We start from the raw sequence: 22,036 nt of genomic DNA on the forward strand, positions 1-22,036 counted from the left end.
AAGTTGTATCAGTGTTGTAAGTTGTAATCAGTGTTATAGATAAAGTTGAATTTAATACATTGCATCATGGCTGAAAATGAGGAAATTAATATAGAAGACAAACATATGGAATATAGAGTAAAGAAAGCATCAATACAGGCTAGAAAAGTTCATGTAACCAAGGCATATAATAAGTGCTTGGAATTAATGAATCAACTGTGAATACTGATGATTTAAAATTGTATTTAGATGCTTTAGGGAATAGATATGATTCATACAAATTATATTACAACAAATATGAAGGAGATTTATTAGTAAACTGTGTAGATGAGACTGAAATAGATCATGATTAATCAGTATTATGAATTAGAGGAAAAGATTCTTTCTTGTAAAAGTCAGGCCATGAATAAATTAAAATGTGTAAACCAGGCAGCTGGTCAGTCTGTTCCAACGAATAATATGTCTTTGCCAAAACTCCCAGAATTGTGTTTGCCTGTGTTTAATTCTGGAGAAAATTGGGAGGAATTTTGGTCAATTTTTAAAGCAGCTGTGCATGACAGGAGTGACCTAGCCTGTGTAACTAAATTATTTTACCTCAAAGGACAGGTAAGAGGAGATGCTCACATACTGATACAAGCCTTTCCCAATGTAGATGACTCTTACAAGGAAGCAGTTGACTTGAAGGTCACTTATGGTAATATAGAACAAAGTAGGTTGGATCTAGTGAATATCATTGTTAATTTAAAATCTCCAGATCACACTTACAAAGGTTTACAGCAGTTCAGAGTTAAACTGGAGAGCACTCTCAAAACTTGAAATAATAAATATAATCTGAAGGAATCAGACTGGTTATTGAGTGCCATGGTACAGAATAAATTAAGCTGTAAAACACTTGAATGGCTCTCAAACAAATATCACAAGGGTTATTTTGGTCTGGAGGAAATAAGACTACGTCTACAAGAATTAATTGTGCAGTTGCAGACCAGCCAACTAACTCATTTTAAAGATGCAACACATAATAATTCTGAGGTATCTGTCAAGTTTCACAAAGGGAAAAATTATCCCAATGTTGTTAATCAAAATTCATTTCCTAAAAAGAGTTGCATAGGTGCATATCAAGTAGCAAGCATCAGAAATAATGATTCTCCACTAGGTAAGAAGAAGAAGTACCCTCCTAAGAGTAGCCCAGTTAATAAGAAACCAGTCAAAGAAAGGAGAGATTGTCTCTTCTACAAGGGTACTCATGTTTCTAAGAATTGCAATGCATACAATTCATGGAATGATAAAGTTGAAAGATTGGAGGAACTTGACAGTTGTATCAGGTGTTTGGGTAATCACAATGTAAAGGATTGTTATGCCAAATTAAACTTCTGTTATCAATGTCACAAAGGAAGACACCATATAGTCATGTGTAAAGGTCTATATGATAATGTTGATAATGATAATGTTGACAATCCTGACAACAGTGGCTAATGTAAAAATTGCTGCTAATGTTAATAATGATGGTTTTGCTGAAGTAGCCTTACCTGTGTTACAGGTAAAAATTGATGATAAAAGGCATAAATCAAAAATTGTAATTGCATTATTGGACCAGGGATCCCAGCGTACTTTCATAAAACGTAAGTGTCTTGATGGTATTAAAGTACAGATGGGAGATCCCACAACTTTAAAATTATCTGGTTTTCTCTCGGATAAAAGGGCTCAATTGTATGACACTGTTTATGTAACTGTCAGGTTGGGCAATGAGAAAAAACGTGTTAATGCAGTAATTGTAGATAGACTTCCAGAGAAAATATCTACAGTAGGGCTAAGTAAAGCTACAGAAAGACTTTCACAATGTAAATTTAGCACCTTCTGGGGTAAGTGATGATTCTGTAGGCCCAATAAATATTTTGATAGGTAGTGACTATTATGCCTCCTTTGTAAAGGGTATGGTAAAGAAATGTGGTGTCACCCTTTTGAAGACTGCAGGAGGCCATGTAATGTATGGTAGGATTCCTCGTAATAATTCATGACTAGAGGAAACTACAAATACCATAGAGGATGGTGTTGAGCCAGTGCATAATTTGTGGGAATTAGACAGCATTGGAATAAATGTAAATGAAGAAAGTCCAGACGATTCTTTTACTCAAGAACAATACCTGAGAGATGTAAAATTTGAATCTGGACAATACTGGGTACGACTTCCGTGGAGACTGAACCATCCAGAATTGCCCACTAATTACAGAATGGCATATGGACAATTAAAGGCTCAGCTCTGCGAACTGAGTAAGACACCAGAATTGTTAACTGCCTATAATGATATAATTGCTGAACAATTAATTAATAAATTTATAGAAGAGGTACCTCCTGAGCAAGCCAAAATTTATGGTCACTATTTGCCCCATCACGGAGTGAAGAAGGATTCTAAGACCACTCCTTTGAGGATTGTGTTTAATTGTAGTGCCAGGAGTAACAAAAATGTACCTAGTTTAAATGACTGTTTGATGACAGGTCCGTCGTTGATGGAAAAATTAGATATCTTATTAAATTTCAGAGTAAAGAATTATGCCTTTACGGCTGACATAAGTAAAGCTTTCCTAAGAGTGGGTTTACAAGAGGCTGACCGGGATTGTACCCGCTTCTTATGGCCTGAGAATCCTATTGACCTACTTAGCCCTCTGAAAACCTTTCGCTTTAGGAGCATATTATTTGGTGCTACATCCAGTCCATTCCTACTTCAAGCGACTATAAATGCACACCTTAAATGTATGGGAAGTCCATTGAGTAAAGTAATGAGCAAACAATTTTATGTGGACAATTTCCTGGGTGTGACGTCACCTGAAGAGGAACTGTTAATGACTTATGGAGAGGCTAATAAAGTAATGCAAAGTGCAAATATGCCTCTGAGAGAATGGAATAGTAATTCGTCCAAATTGAAGGACAAAATAAGTGAAGATTACCCTGGAGATGAAGTGCCAAAATGTAGTAATGTATTGGGTTTAAATTGGGATACTGAGAGATTTGTTAATGTTAAAACCTAATAATTACAGTATGCCCAATAAATTAACTAAGAGAGTTTTGCTTGCTGAAGTTTCCAAATGTTTTGATCCACTAGGTTTAGTGTCACCCCTTACTATAAGAGGGAAATTATTAATTCAGGAAGCATTAATTCAGGAAGCATGTGCTTGGGATGAAATTCTACCTGAGGAATTCATTAACAGGTGGGATGAATTAATTGGTGATTATGAAAAAATTCCAATGTTGGAGATCCCACACCAGGTGGCCAATCCAAATGGGAAAAATGTACTCCACATTTTTTGTGATGCTTCAAAATTGGCATATGGAGCAGTTGCTTACCTTCAATGTAATAGTGTTATTTCTCTTGTTATGTCTAAGGCTAAAGTGTCTCCAATTAAATCACGTACCTTACCTCAGTTGGAATTAACAGCCATTTATGTAGGTGTCAAATTAGCTAATTATATAAGAAATAAGTTGCAGGAGATAAATATTAGTGACACTGTAATTTGGTCTGATAATGAGGTATCCTTACAATGGATGCGTAATGGAAACAGTAAAATTGTGTACATACAAAACTGAGTCGCTGAAATTAATCAGATGCAAGAGAAGTATAATAGTTTGGGTCAGCATATGTTAACATTTAATCATATACCTGGTGAGGAGAATCAAGCTGATTTCTTGTCTCGAGGTTTACCTTATGCTAAATTTGCAAATGCTGTATCATGGTTTAAAGGACCGAGCCGGTTGGTAAATAAAGCTAATTGGCCTGTACAAAAGGAGTATATTGCTCCTGTTGAAATTACTGGAGTTTACCTGGAGAGAGTTTCGGGGGTCAATGCCCCCGCGGCCCGGTCTGTGACCAGGCCTCCTGGTGGATCAGCGCCTGATCAACCAGGCTGTTGCTGCTGGCTGCACGCAAACCAACGTACGAGCCACAGCCCGGCTGATCAGGAACTGACTTTAGGTGCTTGTCCAGTGCCAGCTTGAAGACTGCCAGGGGTCTGTTGGTAATCCCCCTTATGTGTGCTGGGAGGCAGTTGAACAGTCTCGGGCCCCTGACACTTATTGTATGGTCTCTTAACGTGCTAGTGACACCCCTGCTTTTCATTGGGGGGATGGTGCATCGTCTGCCAAGTCTTTTGCTTTCGTAGTGAGTGATTTTCGTGTGCAAGTTCGGTACTAGTCCCTCTAGGATTTTCCAGGTGTATATAATCATGTATCTCTCCCTCCTGCGTTCCAGGGAATACAGGTTTAGAAACCTCAAGCGCTCCCAGTAATTGAGGTGTTTTATCTCCGTTATGCGCGCCGTGAAAGTTCTCTGTACATTTTCTAGGTCGGCAATTTCACCTGCCTTGAAAGGTGCTGTTAGAGTGCAGCAATATTCCAGCCTAGATAGAACAAGTGACCTGAAGAGTGTCATCATGGGCTTGGCCTCCCTAGTTTTGAAGGTTCTCATTATCCATCCTGTCATTTTTCTAGCAGATGCGATTGATACAATGTTATGGTCCTTGAAGGTGAGATCCTCCGACATAATCACTCCCAGGTCTTTGACGTTGGTGTTTCGCTCTATTTTGTGGCCAGAATTTGTTTTGTACTCTGATGAAGATTTAATTTCCTCATGTTTACCATATCTGAGTAATTGAAATTTCTCATCGTTGAACTTCATATTGTTTTCTGCAGCCCACTGAAAGATTTGGTTGATGTCCGCCTGGAGCCTTGCAGTGTCTGCAATGGAAGACACTGTCATGCAGATTCGGGTGTCATCTGCAAAGGAAGACACGGTGCTGTGGCTGACATCCTTGTCTATGTCGGATATGAGGATGAGGAACAAGATGGGAGCTAGTACTGTGCCTTGTGGAACAGAGCTTTTCACCGTAGCTGCCTCGGACTTTACTCTGTTGACGACTACTCTCTGTGTTCTGTTAGTGAGGAAATTATAGATCCATCGACCGACTTTTCCTGTTATTCCTTTAGCGCGCATTTTGTGCGCTATTACGCCATGGTCACACTTGTCGAAGGCTTTTGCAAAGTCTGTATATATTACATCTGCATTCTTTTTGTCTTCTAGTGCATTTAGGACCTTGTCGTAGTGATCCAGTAGTTGAGACAGACAGGAGCGACCTGTTCTAAACCCATGTTGCCCTGGGTTGTGTAACTGATGGGTTTCTAGATGGGTGGTGATCTTGCTTCTTAGGACCCTTTCAAAGATTTTTATGATATGGGATGTTAGTGCTATTGGTCTGTAGTTCTTTGCTGTTGCTTTACTGCCCCCTTTGTGGAGTGGGGCTATGTCTGTTGTTTTTAGTAACTGAGGGACGACCCCCGTGTCCATGCTCCCTCTCCATAGGATGGAAAAGGCTCGTGATAGGGGCTTCTTGCAGTTCTTGATGAACACAGAGTTCCATGAGTCTGGCCCTGGGGCAGAGTGCATGGGCATGTCATTTATCGCCTGTTCGAAGTCATTTGGCGTCAGGATAACATCGGATAGGCTTGTGTTAATCAAATTTTGTGGCTCTCTCATAAAAAATTCATTTTGATCTTCGACTCTCAGTCTGGTTAGCGGCTTGCTAAAAACTGAGTCATATTGGGACTTGAGTAGCTCACTCATTTCCTTGCTGTCATCTGTGTAGGACCCATCTTGTTTAAGTAGGGGCCCAATACTGGGCATTGTTCTCGATTTTGATTTGGCATAGGAGAAGAAATACTTTGGGTTTCTTTTGATTTCATTTATAGCTTTTAGTTCTTCCCGCGATTCCTGACTCCTAAAGGATTCTTTTAGCTTAAGTTCGATGCTTGCTATTTCTCTGACCAGTGTCTCCCTGCACATTTCAGATATATTGACCTCTTTTAGCCGCTCTGTTATTCTTTTCCGTCGCCTGTAAAGGGAGCGCCTGTCTCTTTCTATTTTACATCTACTCCTCCTTTTTCTTAGAGGAATAAGCCTTGTGCATACATCGAGTGCCACCGAGTTAATCTGTTCTAGGCATAAGTTTGGGTCTGTGTTGCTTAGTATATCTTCCCAGCTTATATCGGTTAGGACTTGGTTTACTTGGTCCCACTTTATGTTTTTGTTATTGAAGTTGAATTTGGTGAATGCTCCCTCGTGACTAGTCTCATTTTGTCGGTCTGGGGCTCCTCGCATACATGTCTGAACCTCAATTATGTTGTGATCTGAGTATATTGTTTTTGATATGGTGACATTTCTTATCAGATCATCATTGTTAGTGAATATGAGGTCTAGTGTATTCTCCAGTCTAGTAGGCTCTATTATTTGCTGGTTTAAATTGAATTTTGTGCAGAGATTTAAAAGCTCGTTTGAGTGTGAGTTTTCATCAGAGCTGCCTCCTGGTGTTATTTCTGCAACAATATTATTTGCTATATTCCTCCATTTTAGGTGCCTTAAGTTGAAATCCCCCAGGAGCAAGATGTTGGGTGCAGGAGCTGGAAGATTTTCCAGACAGTGGTCAATTTTTAACAGCTGTTCCTGGAATTCCTGGGATGTTGCATCCGGAGGCTTGTAGACTACCACAATGACTAGGTTTTGGTTCTCGACCTTTACTGCTAAAACTTCCACTACGTCATTTGAGGCATTAAGCAGTTCTGTGCAAACAAGTGACTCTGCAATGTACAGGCCAACCCCCCCCCCTTTTGCCTGTTCACTCTGTCACATCTGTATAGGTTGTAACCTGGGATCCATATTTCATTGTCCAAGTGATCCTTTATGTGGGTCTCAGTGAAAGCCGCGAACATTGCCTTTGCCTCTGCAAGCAGTCCACGGATGAAAGGTATTTTGTTGTTTGTTGCTGGCTTTAGACCCTGTATATTTGCAAAGAAGAATGTTATCGGACTGGTGGTATTGTTGGTACTGGGGGGGGATTTTTTTCCGGCATTAGTATCTGTATCTGTTGGTTTGGAGTGGAGGCCATCGACTGTGGTTCCACTCCAGGAATGACTGGATTTGGTGTACGATTTCTGCCATTTCCTGCCATCGCTCCAATAGTTTGTCCTCCCTTAGCCATTGATATAAATAGGTATTCTTCTTTACCCAAACTAATCAATGTAACTAAATTGGTGTTTAAATTTCTAAACAAGATGAATATTTCATATAAGTTTTCACATCCTCTTGAATATTGGATAAAAAGGGTACAGGAGGAAATCTATGGAAATGAGATTAAATTGATGATGGAAAGAAAAATTGTGAAAGGTTCCATAATAGAGAAATTGGGGCTGTATTTAGAGAACAGTGTAATTAGGTGCAGAGGTAGGTTACAAAATGCTGAATTGGGTGATTATGCTAAACACCCTATCTTACTGCCCAAAACTTATCATCTAACAAATCTGATTGTTCTAAATGCCCACAAAAATGTAATGCATGGTGGGGTACAAGATACCTTAAATTGTATTAGGGAAACTTTCTGGATTCCACAAGGATGGCAAAATGTAAAAAGGGTGAGTAAATCTTGTGTAATATGTCGCCGTGTGGATGCCAGATCCTATATGTACCCAGGTCCTCCACCGTTGCCAAATCAGCAATTTGAGTCGTTTTGCAACGACCTCCGCCTGGCCGCAGTGTGGAAAATACTGTATATTTTCCGGAAATACGGTAATTTATAGATAAATAGATGCCCTATATTGTATTTTTAAAAGAAGTATGTTATCGAAAATGGGAAACTGGACCTGCGCCTGCGCAGACAGGACTCGCCATCTTGGTTTTGAATTGGATACAACATTAGTGTAATGGGAAGGAATTTTCGTGCTCTAAAGGTTAAAATTGGGCTGACACCTCTCAAATAGGAGGCAAAATTGTTGGACATGCATTCCTGCATAACTTGAGATATCAGGCGACTGGACAAGACAGCTCCAGGAACCTCAGATAAGCTCTCTAGATTTGTGTGTAATTCTGGCCAGCATTATTTTCATAGATTTAGTTAGAGTGAGGTTTTCTGAGTATTAGCCTGGTGGCTAAAGCTCCCGCTTCACACACGGAGGGCCCGGGTTCGATTCCTGGCGGGTGGAAACATTTCGATACGTTTCCTTACACCTGTTGTCCTGTTCACCTAGCAGCAAATAGGTACCTGGGTGTTAGTCGACTGGTGTGGGTCGCATCCTGGGGGACAAGATTAAGGACCCCAATGGAATTGGTGAGTGATATTAAGATATATTTTCCTTCTGTTATGTAATTGTGTATATATATAACCATTTATTTTTAATATACAGTCCACAAATTTATATATTTACCAGCATTCCTGGTGTATGTATATTTCATTTAATTAATAGGTCCAGAGCAACTTGTGGTTATGACAGTGGTAGGTATCGAAGGGGGACATTTTTTGCGACCTAGGTGTCCCAAATTCTTACTTGTCTAACTGATAAATAATAATTATCAATGTTCATTTACTGTTATGTATATAATAATACATCCAAGTAAATACAATTTTCCACATGTCCTATCCATACTTCATATCAGTTTTTTAATACATAGGGAGCTATTATTACAAAAATTAACAAATTAACTACCAATCACCTCTGTTACGACATTGAGTGGGCACACGTAGTCATTTGTAATCAAACTGTCTACTACTTCGAGGAGTTACCACATGTCTCCATCGACCCTAACCCGTCTCAACTTTCTTGTGGCCACCTGTATCTCTTCCCTTAGGCTTGTAATCTTAACCACAGATAACATGACACTGTTGTAATACAGTTAAATGGGTGGCTGTTTACGGAGTCTTCAACCGTTGAAATATGAGTTACAGCTGTGCGCAGTGACTGCCCCTTTTCTGTTCATGCCGTAGAGTAGACTATTTTATCCTATCTACTTACTAGTACTCGCCCATTTGTGATTGCAGGGATTTATTTGTTGTAACCTAACTTATCTAACCTAGCCTAACATAGAAATGGGCTGTAAACCCTATAAAAAAAGTGACAGTTATTCGGAAGACGGGTTGATGAACTTGAATTGGTGTTATTACACAAGTTACTGGATAGTAATAGTTACATCGAAAGTAACAAGATTGTAAACAGTTACATCACAAGTCAGTCATTGTATTTAGCTGGTATCTTGTGCTAACATATCGGTGCGTGTGTGTGTACTCACCTAGTTGTGGTTGCAGGGGTCGAGTTACGGCTCCTGGCACCGCCTCTTCGCTTCTATGTCACTCTTCCTGCTCCATGAGCTAGCTTTATCATGCCTCTATGGCTCCTGCCAACACTACATCACTTCCCGGACTATTCCACTTCTGACAACTCTGACTGAAGAAATACTTTATCATCCCTGTGATGCATTTGACCCCTTGTTGCCCTGTCCTATCTGGAACATCTTGTCGATTCCTCTCAGTATTTTACATGTCGTTATCATATCCCCCTATCTCTCCTGTCCTCCAGTATCGTCAGTTCGATTTCCCTTAACTTCTCCTCGTAGGATTATGCCCCTTAGCTCCGGGACTAGTCTTGTTGCAAACCTTTACACTTTCTCTAGTTTCCGTACGTGCTTGCCTAGGTGTGGGTTCTAACATACACGATGTACATGGTCCTGGACGATTCCTAATTAAGATGTCGGAATGCTGTTCTTAGGTTTGCTAGGCGAGCGCGCGTGTGTACTCACCTATTTGTAGTTGCAGGGGTCGATACAGCTCCTGGTCCCGCATCTTCACTGATCACTACTAGGGCCTCTCTTCCCCTGCTCCACGAGCTTTATCATACCTTGTCTTAAAACTATGTATGGTTCCTGCCTCCACTACATCACTTGCCAGACTATTCCACTTCCTAACAACTCTATGACTAAAGAAATACTTCCTAACATCTCTTTGATTCATCTGAGTCTTCAACTACCAATTGTGACCCCTTGTTTCTGTGTCCCATCTCTGGAACATCTTGTCCACCTTGTCAATTCCTAGCAGTATTTTTTATGTCGTTATCATATCTCCCCTAACGCTCCTGTCCTCCAGTGTCGTCAGGCCGATTTCCCTTAACCTTTTTTCGTAGGACATTCCCCTCAGCTCTGGAACTAGCCTTGTTGCAAACCTTTGCACTTTCTCTAATTTCTTGACATGCTTGACCAGGTGTAGGTTCCAAACTGGTGCTGCATACTCCAGTATGGACCTGACGTACACGGTGTACAGAGTCTTGAACGATTCCTTACTAAGGTATCGGAACGCTATTCTCAGGTTTGCCAGGCACCCAAATGCTGCAGCAGTCATCTGGTTGATGCACGCCTCAGGAGATGTGATCGGTATCATACTCACCCCAAGAATCTTTTCCTTCAGTGAGGTTTGCAGCCTTTGGCCACTTAGCCTATACTCTATCTGCGGTATTCTTTGCCCTTCCCCGATCTTCATGACTTTATATTTGGCGGGGTTAAATTCGAGGAGCCAGTTGCCGGACCATGGTTCTAGCTTGTCCAGGTCTCTTTGAAGTCCTGCCTGATCCTCATCTGATTTAATTCTCCTCATTAACTTCACATCGTTTGCAAACAGGGACACTACTGGGTCTATCCCTTCCGACATGTCATTCATATATACCAAAAATAGCACTGGTCCTAGGCCTGACCCTTGTGGAATCCCGCTCGTCACAGGCGCCCACTCTGATACTTCGTCATGTACCATGACTCGTTGTTGCTTCCCTGTCAGGTATTCTCTGATCCATTACAGTGCCCTTCCTGTTATATGTGCCTGATCCTCTAGCTTTTGTACTAATCCCTTGTGTTGAAGGCTTGCAGTCCAAGATAGTGCAATCTACCCACCCCCTCTCTCTCGTCTTCCCTTACCTCGTCATAAAACTCCAGTAGGTTTATGACACAGGATTTGCCTTCCCTAAATCTGTGCTGGTTGTTGTTGTTCATGAGCTTGTTCCTTTCTAGGTGCTCCACCACTCTCCTCCTGACTTTGCATACTATACACGTCAGTGACACTGGTCTATAGTTTAGTGCTCCGTGTCTGTCTCCTTTCTTAAAATGGGGACTACATTTGCCATCTTCCATACCTCAGGTGGTTGCCCAGTTTCAATGGATGTGTTGAAAGTTGTTGTTAGTGGCATACACAGTGTCTGTTCCCTCTCTAAGGACCTACGGAGATATGTCTAGTCCCCACCCCCTTTGAGGTATCAAGGTCATTTAGCAACTTCTTCACCTCCTCCTTGCTTGTGTGTATTTCATCCAACACTTGTTGGTATAGCCTTGTTGGTGTACCCCTTTGTTCTGATTTCCCCAAGTCCTTTCTGTCTCCACTGTAAATACTTTCTTGAATCTCATGTTGAGCTCCTCACACTTCTTGGTCGTTTCTTGTGAGCTCCCCACCTTCTTTCCTCAGCCTGATTATCTGGTCCTTAACTGTTGTCTTCCTCCTAATGCGGCTATACAACAGCTTCGGGTCAGACTCAACTTTTGATGCTATGTCATGTTCGTACTGTCGCTAGGCCTCCCTCCTTATCTGTGCATACTCATTTCTGGCTCTTCGACAGATCTCTATTTTCCTGGGTCCTTTGTCTTCTGTACTTTTTCCATCCTCTAGTGCACTTAATTTTTGCCTCCCTACACTTTTGGGTAAACCAAGGGCTCGTTCTGGTCTTCCCATTATTTCTGTTGCCCTTGGAAACAAACCTTTTCTCTGCCTCCTTGCATTTGGTTGTTACGTAGTTCATCATTTCGTTTACTGACTATCCTACCAATTCTCTTTCCCACTGAACCTCCTTCAGGAAGTTCCTCATACCTGTGTTGTCCCCCCTCCTTTTATAGTTTAGCTTTTCCCATCCTATTCCTGTTACCCTCTCCACCTGTAACTCTATGTATTCAAAACTCAGAACCACGTGATCACTAGCTCTGGCAGGTCATTCATATGTTATGTCCTCAATGTCCGAGCTACTCAGGGTAAACACGAGGCCCAGCCTTGCTTGTTCATCCTCTCCTCTCTCTCTAGTAGTGTCCCTAACATGTTGATGCATGAGGCTTTCCAGTACCACATCCATCATCTTGGCTCTCCATGTTTTGGGACCCCCATGTGGCTCCAGTTTTCCAAATCAATTTCCTTGTGGCTGAAATCACCTATAACAAGTAACTTTGCTCTACTCGTGTGAGCTCTTCTGGCCACCTCAGCTAGTGTGTCTACCATTGCTCTGTTGCTCTCTTCATATTCTTGTCCTGGCCTCCTGCAGTTCTGTGGTGGGTTATACATCACTGCAATGACTATGTCCCCAAGACTGAATTGTACCTACTATGTAGTCCCTTTCGCCAATTTTGTCCATTCCTTCCATTTCCTCAAATTCCTATTGGTTTTTAATGAGCGGTGCAACTCCTCCTTCCCCTCTACTCCCTCTATCTTTCCTCAGAATCTGATATCTGGGTGGAAAGATTGCGTCTGTTATCATCTCGGTGTGTGTGTGTGTGTGTGTGTGTGTGTAGGAGGGGGAATGGTAACACGGACACATTTCTTGGACATTTGTAAGAAAAACATTTACACATTTCTTGAACCTTTGCGAGGATTTTTTTTTTTTTTACACAAATCACTTTTACAGGCTAAGAGCTGTTATCCTACCTTACATCTTTTTCCATAGTGTACCAGTGGCACCCACAAGGACGGGCAGCAAGCACTCTTGATCAAACTAATTAAAGCTGACCCTCTCCATTCTTTGGTCAAAACTCATTGTCTCTTATTCACAAGATGTATGAGCGGCAAAAATTTAGCTCTTCCCCATGAATATAATGGAGCAGATGGTGGTGATGGTGACGGCTGCCAAAGTATTTGCAGCCCAGGAGAAGCCGGCCGGTAGTGTCATTTAACAGTGCGTTAATTATGTTGCGTGCGTCATACATGTGTCACTCTTCCCGCATGATAGAATGATGGTAGATGGTGGAATGGTGTTACTCGCTGAGTCTCAAGTCTACTATATTTACTGCAGTATTATGAGGTGTCCCCCGCAAGTGTACCACCATGGTGTTACCTGGTAGGAGGTGAACACCATCTAGGTTGAAGGTCTCATTACCTGGTCTTCTACTGCCTCCACTTTCAACACCTTCACGTATCTCCGCACCGAACTGGTGAAGCCACTGTTTAGCGTAACGTCATCAGGATAAGGTTATTAAAGTGCTGCACACGTGTCTTATTCACCATTGCCTCCTCATATCAGCTTCACACTTTTAACGCTGGTATGTGTGTGCGCGCGCGCTAGTGTGGGTGTATGGCCCACTTAATATTTGTATTTATAACTCATTACAATTGTGACCAGGTGTGGACGTATCAGTGGTTCATTACTTTGTAATTTGTTCATGACTGTAACCATGTATAGGAGTGAGGCTGATTCATTACCTCTGTAACTTGCCATGATTGTGACCAGATCTACCTGAAGTTCATTACCTTTGTAACTAGTTCAGCTATCATAACTTTGGGGTCCAGTCCCTGGACCCATTATGTACCTTTGTAATCTTTTGACTACCGCCCACAGCATGGGTGTGGGGTGCATAATAAACATATTAAACTGAACTGAACTGTGTATTAAAGAAAAATTTTTTTTACCGAGTTTTGTAGATGCAAATTTTATTTAAAACAGGATGGCAACAGATATATTCTGGGATATTTAACTGATATTTCTTACATTTATGAGATGTTTATCTTGTGAACGTCAACAACCTAGACTGTCAGGAGGAAGACGATCAAAAAAGAGGCATCTTGGTATATAACCGCAGTCACTGTACGTCAACATATGCAAGTGGACTGGTAACCGTTCTTCAGAGGCAGAAGAACACGTCAGATCAACAGCCTCAAGATAACTAGCAAAATATTTCGACCCTCTCAACTCCAGGAGCTTAAGATCAACACCTTCAAGAGCCAGATTTATCTCTACACATTTAAGACGGCTAACACATCTTCTTTAATACCCTCAAGATGTCCAGGAGCCACGACAAGAAGAGCCATGGTGGGAAGAACCACAAGAGCCAGAACGGGAAGAACCATAAGAACCGGGGTGGGAAGAACCACAAGAGCCAAAACCGGAAGAACCATGACAAGAGCCAAAACGGGAAGAACCACAAGAACCGGAACGTGAAGAACCACGACAAGAAGAGCCAGGACGGGAAGAACCACAAGAGCCAGGGTGAGAAGAACCACAAGAACCAGGACATGAAGAACAAGAAACAGGATGAGAAGAACCACAAGAAGAACCAGGACGGGAAGAGCTAGGAGGGTAAGAACCGGAACAACCACAAGAATCAGTACGAAAAAAACCCGCGACAAGCAGAGCCATGATGGGAAGAACCACGACAGGAAGAGTCAGGACGGGAAGAACCACGACAGGAAGAGCCAGGATGGGAAGAACCACGACAGGGAAAGCCAGGATGGGAAGAACAACGACAAGAGCCAAGAAGGGAAGAATCACAAGAAGATCCAGGACGGGAAGAACCACGATAGGAAGAACCAGGACGGGAAGAACCACATCAGGAAGAGCCAGAACGGGAGCAGCAGTAGCCTTAATATTAGACAGTTTTCGTTAATTACATTAGGTGTTCACTTTGACAGTGTTATGTGCTCTCGATGTTCACCTGCACCCTCGCTAACAAGAAAAGACAATGCTGAAGAAACACTGCAGAAGGCCTCTTGGCCCATGCTAGGCAGGTCCAACTCACATACCCGTCCAACCTACATTTAAAGCTACCCAAATTTCTCACCTCAATGAAGCTATCTACGAGTTTGCTTCACTCATCCGCAACTCTACTGCCAAACCATCGCTTCCCTATATCCTTTTTAAATTTAAATTTGTTTAACTTTAATCCATTGCTTCGAGTCCTCTGTTAGATTTTTTCAACACGTTATTTATAGCCTTTCTGATTGTTTTCCATTTGCACCCTTCATTCATATCCCTCCTAATTCTGTCTTTCTAGTGAGTGCAAATTCACTGCCTTCAGCCAAGCTTCGTAGGAAAGTTTTGTGATACTGGGAATTAAAGTGGTCATTCTTCGGTGTTTTCCAGAGCGTTTATGTCTATTCTGTAATATGAGACCAGAATTGAGCAACAGTTTAAATTAGGCCTTTTAGCAAGGATTTATAAAGCGGAAGTATAGCCAGATGACCTTCTTTATTTATACTTCTTCAGATGAAACCAAGCATTCTATTAGCTTTACTGGGACCACATTTACACTGATGTCTTGACTTTAGATTACTACTAGCTAGAACTAAGTCTTTTTCACATTCAGAATGACTGAGTTCTACATTATTTAACCTACAAGTGCCTTGGTTATTTTCTCTTCTTAGGATTAGAATCTTACTCTTGCCTGCCTGTACTGAACTGCATCTGCCACTTCTCCGATCACATTAATCTATCCAGGTCATCCTGTAGCAGTTTCTTCTCAAAAATTACGGGGTGGTCTATTTTTGAGACATCGGTAAACTTGTGTCACTATTTATTCCCTCATATAAATTGCTTGTGTAGAATGTAAACAACAATGGTCCCAATACTTGGTCCCTTATGGCACGCCACTCGTAATGGGCTATTTTTATTTTTTCCCCAGTAATAAGAACTGTCTTTTACCTACTGGTTAGCTATGCCTCAACCCAGGATATAGTTTTTCCTATACCATGTACCGCTACTTTCTTAGTCTCATGTGTGGAACTTTACCAAAGGTCGTATCATACCTTTCTCTTGGTCTACCACCTCCAATACTTGACTAACAAAGGTTAGTAAATTCGTAAGAGAAGAACGCCTCTTTGTAAAACCCTGCTGTAATTCTTCGATCAAATTATATTTTTCAATATGGCATCAAACTGCATCAGTAAATATCAATTCCATCAACTTTACCACATTATCATCATACCAAAGCGCTAAATCCACAAGGGTTATACAGCTGTCTTACCATTAAGATCAGGCTGATTAGTCTATAATCTGAAGCCAAGAACGTATCTCTCGCTTAGCAAATAGGTATAATATTGGCCATTCTCCACTTATCCAGTACAATACGTCTTTGTAGTGATGTGTTACATAGACCAGCTGATGTCTGGTAAGGTCTTCCATACATTCCTTAAGAATCTTTGAAAACATCTCATCAGGGCTCAGTGACTAGTTTGGATTTAATCTACCTAGATACCTGAGAACCATGTCACTACTCTAGTGACTTGGATATAACACAGCTCACCTTCACCTTCAATTGTGCAATGCACGCTTACCTGTACGCGCACGCACGCTTGCCTGCATCTTACCTTCACGTTCATATGTGCACGTACGATCGCTTGCATCTTTACCTTCATGCTCACCTGTGCACGTAGGCTAACCTGCACCGTTACCTTCATGCTCACCTGTGCACATAGGCTCACCTGCACCGTTACCTTCATGCTCACCTGTGCATGTAGGCTCACCTGCATCGTTACCTTCATGCTCACCTGTGCACGTAGGCTCACCTGCACCGTTACCTTCATGCTCACCTGTGCACGTAGGCTCACCTGCATCATTACCTTCATGCTCACCTGTGCACGTAGGCTCACCTGCATCGTTACCTTCATGCTCACCTGTGCACGTAGGCTCACCTGCACCGTTACCTTCATGCTCACCTGTGCACGTAGGCTCACCTGCACCGTTACCTTCATGCTCACCTGTGCACGTAGGCTCACCTGCATCGTTACCTTCATGCTCACCTGTGCACGTAGGCTCACCTGCATCGTTACCTTCATGCTCACCTGTGCACGTAGGCTCACCTGCACCTACCTTCATGCTCACCTGTGCACGTAGGCTCACCTGCATCGTTACCTTCATGCTCACCTGTTCACGTAGGCTCACCTGCACCTACCTTCATGCTCACCTGTGCACATAGGCTCACCTGCATCATTACCTTCATGTTCACCTGTGCACGTAGGCTCACCTGCACCATTACTTTCATGCTCACCTGTGCACGTAGGCTCACCTGCACCATTACCTTCATGCTCACCTGTGCACGTAGGCTCACCTGCACCGTTACCTTCATGCTCACCTGTGCATGTAGGCTCACCTGCACCATTACCTTCATGCTCACCTGTGCACGTAGGCTCACCTGCACCGTTACCTTCATGCTCACCTGTGCACGTACGCACATGTCTACCTGGTCTACATTGGTCAAACAAGAACCAGAAACTGAGAGAACATTTGACCGCCACTCAATTCCTCATATAGGTATTAAAAGTAAATTAAGTACAGAGTTATACAAGTGTACATACACACAGATGTACTCCTATGTACAAAATACTTCCTTTCAATGCCAGTATAACAGTTCTTTTACGCTCTCACACTGTAATTTTGGAGAAAGAAGAATGTTCATTGTCATGTGTGTCAGTGTTAAGAAGACTGTACTGGTATCTTATTATAATCACCTTATTACCAATTTGAGTTTTTTATAATTATTTGACAAATTACCGTCACTTTCTCTTTCTCCTTCCCACCAACACTACCCACACCTCGTAGAAAAACATACAAGCAAACGCAAAACTTAAACTCTCACATCACAACACACACACACACACACACACACGGGCACCTGTCAAACCTGAGAATAGCGTTCCGATACCTTAATAAGGAATCGTTCAAGACACTGTACACTGTGTATGTTAGGCCCATACTGGAGTATGCAGCACCAGTCTGGAACCCACACCTGGTCAAGCACGTCAAGAAGTTAGAGAAAGTACAAAGGTTTGCAACAAGGCTGGTTCCAGAGCTCAGGGGAATGTCGTACGAGGAAAGGTTGAGCGAAATCAGACTGAGCAATTCACCTTGGAATGCGCCCTTGATCCTAGTACCTAAGAAGGATGGTACTTGGCACCCATTGATTGACTTTAGGAAGTTAAATGGGAAAACTATTCCAGATCGCTTCCCACTTCCTGTACTGGGTGATCTTTTACAAAACATCGGAGATAACAAAGTCTTTTCAACCCTGGACTTGTTACAAGGGTTTTGGCAAGTCCCCCCTCCACGAGGACAGCCAAGAGCTAACTGCATTCTCCACTCCTACAGATCATTATCACTTCCTCCGTATGGCCTTTGGATTACGATCCTCCCCTATCACGTTCTCAAGGCTCATGACTAATATCTTTAGAGGTCTCATAGTTAATGCACTTATGGTGTACTTAGATGACATAATCATGTCTAAAGAAGTGGATACACACTTGAAAAGACTTGATGTAGTACTTGGTAAGCTTGAAGAAGCCAATTTAAAGATCAAACTGTCTAAATGTCAATTTTTCAGATCAGAAATCAAGTTTCTTGGTCACGTAGTCACTCCTAGAGGGGTTACGACCGACCAAAGTAAAGTAACTGCAGTACTATATTTTCCAACTCCCAAAACTGCTGATGCTGTAAGATCCTTTGTGGGCTTAGCAGGTTTTTATAGATCTTTCATTGCCAATTTTTCTTCCATAGCTGCTCCTCTTGAGTTGCTTAAGAAAGATGCTCCTTTTGTTTGGACCTTCCGTCAAGAAAGAGCATTCCAAACTCTAAAAGAAAAGCTAACATCTGCTCCAATTTTGAAATTTAGATTTTTCTAAGCCCTTCTATCTGACAACTGATGCTAGTTCTATTGGCATAGGTGCCGTACTAGCCCAGAAGACTGATGGCAAGTACAATGCAGTTGCATTTGCTAGCAGAGTCCTTACAAAGGCTGAATGTAATTATACAGTAACTGAGCAAGAAGCTTTACCAATAGTATGGTCTTTAAAGCACTTCCGAGACATTATTTACCAGTACCCTGTTCATGTCTTGACAGACCATGCTCCACTGATACCTTTATTCCAGAACAAACAACCTACTGGAAGGTTAGCCAGATGGACCTTGACTATCCAAGAGTTCAATCCCACTTTTGAACACTTACCTGGCAAATCAAATGCAGTCGCAGATGCCTTATCCCGACATGTTAGTATAGTAACTGCAGACCCTCCATTTACTGCCGAAGATGTAAAGAATGCTCAACAAGCAGATCCCATGTGGTCTGGTGTGATTCGATTCCTGCTCCAGGAAGATCTTATTCTGACTGTGAAGCCACCAGCACCCATCAGTGACTTTGTCATGAACCAAGAATTACTGTATCGAACAGCCGAGTTGGGTACTCATAGCAGAAGAGTATACCAGTTAGTAATTCCACAGTCACTAGTGAATGTAGCCTTACAGCTAGTTCATGATGTACAAGGTGTTGCGCACCCTGGTATGGATCGTTCAGTAAAACAAGCCAGATTGAAATACTTTTGGCCTCGTATGGCAACTGATATTTCTGAGTATGTTAAGAAATGTAGTGTCTGCATGCAACAAAGGTAATGCTAATGGTCCTAATCCAATCTAAGTGTATCCAACTACTAGCTAGATCTGTTAACTAATTTCCAATGTTCCCTCCAGGGCAACAAACATCTGTGTGTTATGGTAGACCATTTCACCAGATATTGTGAGTTCCTATTGCAGATAAGACTACAGAGACAGTAGCTAAAGCATTTAAAGAACGCATTATCTACAGGCATACCACGCCTAAGTCCCTAGTAACAGATAATGGAGGTGAATTCTGTAATGAGATTCTTGAAAATTTGTGTACCTTGTACAAGATCTCTAAATCCACCATTGTTCCTCATCATCCTGCCAGCAATGGGTTAGCGGAACGAACCAATAAGAAAGTACTTGATGTCCTGAGAGCCACTATCAATCCCAACAGTGAAACTTGGGATGAAGTTATACCTGATGTGCAGTGTGCTATAAATTCTGCTTACAATGTTTCCATAGGTGACACTCCACATTATGCATTGTATGGTGTAGATAAACGTTTGCCTTATGAGTTGCTATATTCTAATCCGAAACCAAATTACAACCCTGATGATTTCATAGCAACTTGTATCAGCTTAGCTCAAAGTGTTTTTAGAAGAATCCGTGAAGAACTTCATAAATCAAGAGCGGAATTTACAAGTCACAAACATTCGAGCAAAACTATCCAAAATCAAAGTAGGTTCGAGAGTTATACTGACTAACTTTAACAAAACGTCTGCAATGTCAAAGCTTGATCAAAAGTTTGTTGGTCCTTGTCGAGTAGTTGAACATATCACTGGCAATAAATATAAGGTTAGATAAATTAGTACTGGTCAGTATAAAGAATCGCATTTAAATCATATGAAGTTAGTATGTGATGATAATGATGTTCCAACCCAGACTAATGTGACAGACTCTGACAATCCTCCTAATCCTTTACTCTCTACCTCTGATACTCAGACGATCAACCTGAATGTCGTTATTCCTACGTACATGGCAGGTATTGAGGAATCCTCAAGAACCATTTGTAACTACCAATTCAGATTTGCCTCAAATACAGCATGAGTTAGCCAGTGCAACAGTTTGATCCTCCCAGAGATGACACCCATTCTGCATATGTCAATCTCACCCTAGCAGAGTTGAGGTTAAATGTAAATAACCTGTATAGATGAATAATTACAATATCAACTTATCAGTATTCAAGAATTTTTTTTTTTTTGTCTGTTCGCATTCTCTCCGAATTCTGAGAGTTAACAGTCTAGATTTGAGTGAACCGAATCTGCCTTTCTGTTAAACACTTTTTTCTTTGTATATATTTCTTCCTCAGAATCTGTAGATCACATGAATACAGATCAATCGATCAAATTTTTTTATCACTTCTGTTGCGTAATCCCAATGTTGAGTCTCATTCGATGAGTTGTGCTATATACCTTATAATGCATTACAGTTTCATTACAGTCAATTACGTAAGCTTCCATTCCAATATTCCCCTTATGTTATAATGTTCAATTGTTGTGTACTTTGACAATGTATAGAATCAGCCCAAGCCGTACACCTGCCATCTCTAGTTTGTATTAGCTGTATGTCGGGACGACATACGTTAACGTCACCGAGCTCTCAGTAGTACCAGTTACCAGTAACCAGTCACCAGTAGATGACTCACTATCAACCGACTGTGTGAATCACTGACTGTTATTCATGTTGCTACTGACCATAGCATGTTTTTGAATGCCGTTCACCCACTAGGCACTGGTGGGTCAGTCTGAGATAGGGAGCAGAGAGAGGCAGGGCGGCTGATGGCGCTTCCCATACTTTCCGTTTTAATTATACGTACTACCCAGCCTAAGTGAGAATTTTTACCCCATCCACGTTATCAAACCCACATGACACTGGAGGACAGAAGGGTCAGGGGAGACATGATAACGACATACTGCGGGAAATAGACAAGGTGGACAGAGATAGGATGTTCCAGAGAGGGGACACAAAAACAAGGGGTCACAATTGGAAGCTGAAGACTCAGACGAGTCACAGGGACGTTAGGAAGTATTTCTTCAGTCATAGAGTCGTCAGGAAGTGGAATAGCCTAGCAAGTGTAGTGGAGGCAGGAACCATGCATAGTTTTAAGAGGTATGACAAAGCTCAGGAAGCAGAGAGGGAGAGGACCTAGTAGCGATCAGTGAAGAGGCAGGGCCAGGAGCTGATTCTCGACCCCTGCAACCACAATTAGGTGAGTACAATTAGGTGAGTACACACACACACACACACACACACACACACACACACACACACAGGGGCCAGGAGCTATGAATCGACCTCTGCAACCACAATTAGGTGAGTACACATATACAGTAGCGACCTAGTAGCAACAAGCGAAGAGGCGGGGCCAGGAGCTCTCTCTCGACCCCTGCAACCACAAACATGAGTACAAATATGAGTACACACACGAGGTACGATATAAGGCTCTTGGAGCCGGGATCGTCTGTATTAGTAGCGACCAGCGAAGAGGGACGGACCAGGAGCTGTGACTAGTGGAACACATACCAGATGGTACAACGTACACCAGTTGAGCAGCACATCTTACCACCAGATGGTACAGCATGTAGCTACTGGTTACTAGTAATCATGTAGTTACTGGTTACTAGTAATCATGTAGTGTGATCAGCATGTAGTTAGTGGTTACTAGTAATCATGTAGCTACTGGTTACTAGTAATCATGTAGTGAACAGCATGTAGTTACTGGGTACTAGTAATCATGTAGTTACTGGTTACTAGTAATCATGTAGAGTGAGCAGCATGTAGTTACTGGTTACCAGTAATCATGTAGTTACTGGTTGCT

General features: G+C 41.9%; 1 protein-coding gene and 1 long non-coding RNA gene across 2 annotated transcripts in view; both read right to left on the bottom strand.

Moving 5' to 3' along the window:
* LOC138851239 (uncharacterized) overlaps positions 1-22,036 on the bottom strand; it is a 62,539-nt gene that overhangs the window by 19,708 nt on the left and 20,795 nt on the right. The window lies entirely within an intron of this gene.
* LOC138851238 (uncharacterized) lies at positions 6,744-17,645 on the bottom strand. The gene has a single exon (XM_070080132.1). It carries the CDS (start codon positions 16,705-16,707, stop codon positions 16,225-16,227), a length of 483 nt encoding a protein of 160 aa, XP_069936233.1. The 5' UTR covers positions 16,708-17,645; the 3' UTR covers positions 6,744-16,224.

This window comes from Cherax quadricarinatus, unplaced genomic scaffold (genome assembly GCF_038502225.1).
Source record: "Cherax quadricarinatus isolate ZL_2023a unplaced genomic scaffold, ASM3850222v1 Contig162, whole genome shotgun sequence".
NCBI classification, from domain to species: Eukaryota; Metazoa; Arthropoda; class Malacostraca; order Decapoda; family Parastacidae; genus Cherax; species Cherax quadricarinatus.